General features: G+C 43.5%; 1 protein-coding gene across 1 annotated transcript in view; it reads right to left on the bottom strand.

The window, feature by feature from the left end:
• The window catches only part of LOC137970597 (uncharacterized), a 113155-nt gene that overhangs the window by 1735 nt on the left and 106420 nt on the right, over positions 1–5000 (bottom strand). The window contains exons 32-34 of the mRNA XM_068817119.1: positions 4262–4433; positions 2945–3202; positions 1–2343 (exon numbers count right to left, since the gene is read on the bottom strand). The exon at positions 1–2343 is cut by the window's left edge and continues 1735 nt beyond it. Of these exons, the coding sequence (XP_068673220.1) occupies positions 1–2343; positions 2945–3202; positions 4262–4433 (2773 nt within the window). The remainder of the gene's footprint in view (positions 2344–2944; positions 3203–4261; positions 4434–5000) is intronic.

Below are 5000 nucleotides of genomic sequence, written 5' to 3'. Positions count from 1 at the left end.
CCTCGGCAGCTTCTGGATCCTCCCCGTCATTTCCTTTCAGCGTCTTTTTCTTTTTCTTCTGTTCTTCGTTTCGATCTCCTATTTCTTCGCCAGTTTCGGCAGACACCATTCCTTTCTTTTTCTTTCCGCCACCACCAACAGCTGATTCATTTTTTTCAATCTCTCCTTCTCCTCTTACCTTCTTCTTTTTCTTCAATTTTACCTCACCAAGGATTGTTTCTTCCTTGTCGCCGTTTATTTCTGAAGAGATGTCTTTCTTGTTTTCTTTTTCATCTCCAGACAAAACGTTTCCTTTTCTTTTCCCTTTCTTTTTGGTCTTCACATTCTCTTCGCTGCTGCCTTTATCCTTTCCTTCTTCGGCCAAATCATTTCTCTTTATCAGTTCCTCTTGCAGCCTTTTCTTTTTTATCTTTATATCAGAGCCGTCCTCAGAAGCCTCGTTACCCTTTTTGTCATCCACGGGGACCCAAGCTTCTGTTGGCGGGTTCTCTTCTGGAGCTTCTCCTTCGTGACTTTTCTCTGCTTTCCTCTTCTTTTTCTTTCCAACTTCGATCTCCATATCGCTATTATACGTACGCGATTCGGCATCACAAACTGGCGAGTGCCCAGACAGAATACTGTCCAACTCAGCATCGGTGGCACAACGACTTTCTTGATCCCGTCGTACGTCGTCGAGGATTTTCAAAAGCTCAGCTTCTGGAGCAGCTTCTTCAACCACCGTTTCTCTTGGACTCACGATGCCGTCTCTTTGAATGGTAGTATCCGCGTTCTCTTTTTGTTCTTCAGTTGTGATTTCGAGCTCAGCGATCAGGAAAGCTGGGCTCTTCACGCTCACTGCACTCCCAGGACGATCCGTGATTCCGAATGTTGGTGTCATTGTTGTAATACCATCTTCGGCACCAGCCTCGTTTTCCGAACCGCTCTCGTCATTACTCGATTGGTTGTCTCCGGTATCGCTCTCGTCAATGTTCTCGCTATCACTGTCGCTTTCGTCAGAGGAATTTTCTCGGCCATTCACTTCTTCAAAAACTAAATCCTCCACCATTCGCTTCTGTTGATAGTGCTTCAATATTTCCTCAAGCTCTTCCTCGGTATACTGACTCAAAAAACGCTCGAACACAGGAATGGAGTCACAAAGTTCGGACTCGTAAAAATCCCAGTCCACCACCATAAGTAGCCGTATCAGGTTTTTCTTCTTGTCTGTACAACTTTCCGTTTGAAACCACCTTGTCTTTCGCATGTCCTCGAAAGCGATGTTCCTCATAAAATGGATGGCATTGTCGGCGTTGTCAACGATTTTATCAAATTTGACCTCCAGGTCACTCTTAGGCTCTTTGTAAATTGGATGTATGGCATGGCCCATTGACTTGCCTATGTTTTCTTTGAGACGGTGAATCATGAAGTCCACTATCTCGTACTCATTCGATTGTTTTTCCACGTCGCTGCGAACTTCCGTAAAGGCATCGTTGATTATGGATATGAACATGTTGAGGAGAATAAACACCATTGATACCGTGTAAGTGTAGAAGAAGATTTGTGCAATGATGCGATTGGCGTGCTTCATTTCTTGCAAAGTAAACTTGCCCAGAAGAGTGTCCATCAGCGATGCGCAGCTTCGCCAAAATGTTCCAAACTCTGCCATGTACTGACCAAAAACTAGGCTTGCAAGGAGTGCAAACGCCAGAAACGCCACCGAGAACATGAACATGAAAGATACCAACTGGCCAATGCAACGTTTGAGGACCTGCTGTAGCATGGACATTCGACGGTTAAAGCGCAGAAGTCGAAACATCTTTAGAAATGAGAGGAACACGATGACTCCTGTGATGCATTTCAACCACTCGTCCAAGAAAGCCGTGTAGTGGAAGCTGACGAACCCTGTCCTGTCCTCTCGCATAAACTGAAGGGCATCTCCGGTGAACTTCATTCGCGTAAAGTACAAACCCACCGCAGATAACGACAGAAGTGTGAGTACAATTTCAAGGATACTCCATGGATCCCTCAAATGCTCCCTTCCTTTCTTGATGAACATTCTGATCTCTTTGAACACAAAGAAGGCACAGAACAAGAGATATACGATTTCACAGGTTAACACGAAGTACATCTCCCCACCTACGAACTGGAAGAGACGGAGCGTGAGAATGCTTGGATATGCAGTGAGACTTCCGGTTGGAAGTTGTTCAAACAGAAGTGTCACCACACAAAACAGGTTAATGTTTGCGTTGTAAACAGCAAATTCAGAGAAGATGGCTCGTGTGTAACGATCCAACCAGTTGTTTTCTTGAAGCTCTCGAACTAATTTGAGGGACTCGCTCAAGTCGTTAGGTAGCACCTGCACGTAACCTGCAACAAAATCGAACATGCAAACGTCAGAAAACGACCGGTGGCTCAGTTAGTAGAGCACCGGGCATTCGTGCTGGAGGTCGCGGGTTCAAACGCCGGTCGGACAACACTCAAGGTCTTAAAAAGTGACGCCTTTGTAATTTCTTCAGCAAATTTTCAAGTCTTCCCGTATAAGGACTATAACCTGTAGGCCCCGTCACGGTCTCACAACCTTTCCTTGAATCAACCGGCAACACTGTGGACGTCAAAAAAACCCACACACTATTCATGAAGAGTATGAGGGGAGACCCCTGGTGTTGTGGTGTGTCCTCCATTCACATGCTTGCGTGGGTTGGGTGGGTGGGTAAGTGGGTGAGATTAAATATGCACTGATAGCGGCTGCCAGAGGTGCCTTTAAATGCTGACGTCCGTTGTCACCCCAGAGAAAGAATTGTGACATGTACGGTATATAAATCCTTTACCATTACCATACTCTTTCTCCTACGCGATAAACGTGAACGGTCTAAAAACTCTTTGTAGTCTCGGATATTATAGCCCAACAAAAAGGTCTACATTTCAAGAAACTCAAATTAAGATAAGGCTGCCAAATCTACGAACTTACCTCCTGCGCTGTAGGTCGCCTTGTAACCCCAGTACGGATAAGTCTTTAGTTCCTCCCCCGTTTGAAAATCCCAAGGGCCTTTCTCAGTTGGTTCGACTGTGGTTGTGGGGGTGGGGGTAGAGGAGGCATTATCGTGCAGTTCTTGCCGTTTAGGCTTCCATCCAGGTAAGAAAGAATTCTGGTCCTGTTCCGCGATACTGTAGAAATCGTTGCATTCTTTGATGAAATATAGGAACAGGCGCTTGTAAATGCAGGTATCTGTCAAAATAAGAGACAGTTTGATCGAGATCAAGCGACAGTTCAGAGAATCAAAATGAATACTTCCGATCACCAGGCCCGAATGTTTTAGTTTCCACCTAACAAAGTCGTCCCGATTTTCCAAAAAAAGAATGGAATTGCTCTTTTTGAAAAAAACAAAAGAAAAAGGAAATAATTCAGCCAGGAGAGACAAATATTACTGGTAAACTCTCAAAAGCTATGTCCCCTTTGACGCTCCCCTAGGAGTAACAGTACTAGATTTTACTAGTCAATGGGAGGTACCCAAGGAGGCTAAAAGGCAAACCAAAGTAAATGACGCCTTCTCAAAACACCTTCTCAGTATTTCTCTAATTCTCCGAAAGACAATAGACAATGTAGAGGCAAAAGATTATAAAGTGGAACTTATTGAGGGAAACAACAAGCAACTAAAACCAAGAAAAAGCTTCTGCTGTCTTTTAGTGAAGAGCGTTTTAATAGAGTTTGGATGGAACACTTGTCAGTCCCAAGTTATGAAACAACGCTATGACAAATCCTTATTGAGGATGACAGGGAAGTCTTGTGGAGGACGGGTACAATGATCCCTGGGGGACGTATTACGAAAAAGCAGTTTGAATTTGTTTCGAAGTGAGATGTCGCGGAAGTCAATATGACTTTCGGTGACGTTATTCTTGGTTTGCACTCACGTGACTAGCGGCCATGTTTTTCCAGCGAAACAAAACAAGCTAAACGCTCCTGGAGGTTAATTTGGATAATCAACGTGGCCGAAAAGTTAAGTCTTCTCTGGCGACGCAAACATAAGAATAAGTCTAAGAAGGTTATGCGCCGGTGAGGCAAGCAGCGGCAGATTAAAAGAACAAGATCAAACACGCGCAGAGTGCGTGTGGCCATTCCCTTTCGCAACAACGTAACACGATGGACGAATTGGAAAACAAAAGATTGAAGGAATTAACTAGACAAATCGACTCGACAGGGATTTTGCAGTATATTTGGAAACGGACTAAGCTAAACGTCTGTCCTCTTCAAACGAAAAAAATTTTCGAAACCAAAACAAAACGGTACCTTTTTTGATCCTAAGTTGCCTCAGACGAGCCACACTCAAGACCCAGGCAGTCGGAACGTCGGCAACGAATCCTTTGTCATAGGCTCTTAAGTTGTTGTAGTACAATTGAGGCATCAAAGAAGGTATGAACGTCTCGTTCAGCCATTTCCAGTAGTGGTGTATTTCGTGCACCTTGAAGATGAAAAAAATATCCGTGTTTTTATACAACTCGGCTATAACACGAGCAGGTACAAAACAAAAGTCACAAGTCACAGGTCATTGTTTTACCAATACAGGAACCCTAACCGTTTACCAATGCTAACCTAAGGCCTAAAAACTTTTGTTTAGACCTAATTAGGCCTAAGGACAGCTTTAATGAATGTTTAGGATTCTTTCTCTATTGGTAAAACAATGACCTGTGACTTGTGACCTGTGTTTTGTACATGCCGCTATAAAACGGCTCCCACGAGTCAAGGCTATTTGATATTATTAAAAACTGGATCATTGGATAATGCAAGATTGGCTAAGCCATCATGGGTTATGAGCCATTATACCATGATCTACAAACACGGCAAGCATATGCGTGATTTTCTAGGCCTTTTTATTTTTATTGTAATCTAGTTTTCTATATTTTGGGGGCGTTTTTAATAAAACAATTATTTGTTACGAGTTCGAATGTTTTGAGGAAAGGTAGTTTACAAACTAAACTGAACGCAGGGTTGTCGGAACAACAACAAGAAGATTTATTCCAGAATGAAC

Source organism: Montipora foliosa, chromosome 9 (genome assembly GCF_036669935.1).
Source record: "Montipora foliosa isolate CH-2021 chromosome 9, ASM3666993v2, whole genome shotgun sequence".
NCBI classification, from domain to species: Eukaryota; Metazoa; Cnidaria; class Anthozoa; order Scleractinia; family Acroporidae; genus Montipora; species Montipora foliosa.
The sequence above is the reverse complement of the archived record's forward strand: the minus strand, read 5'-3'. Positions and strand labels throughout refer to the sequence as shown.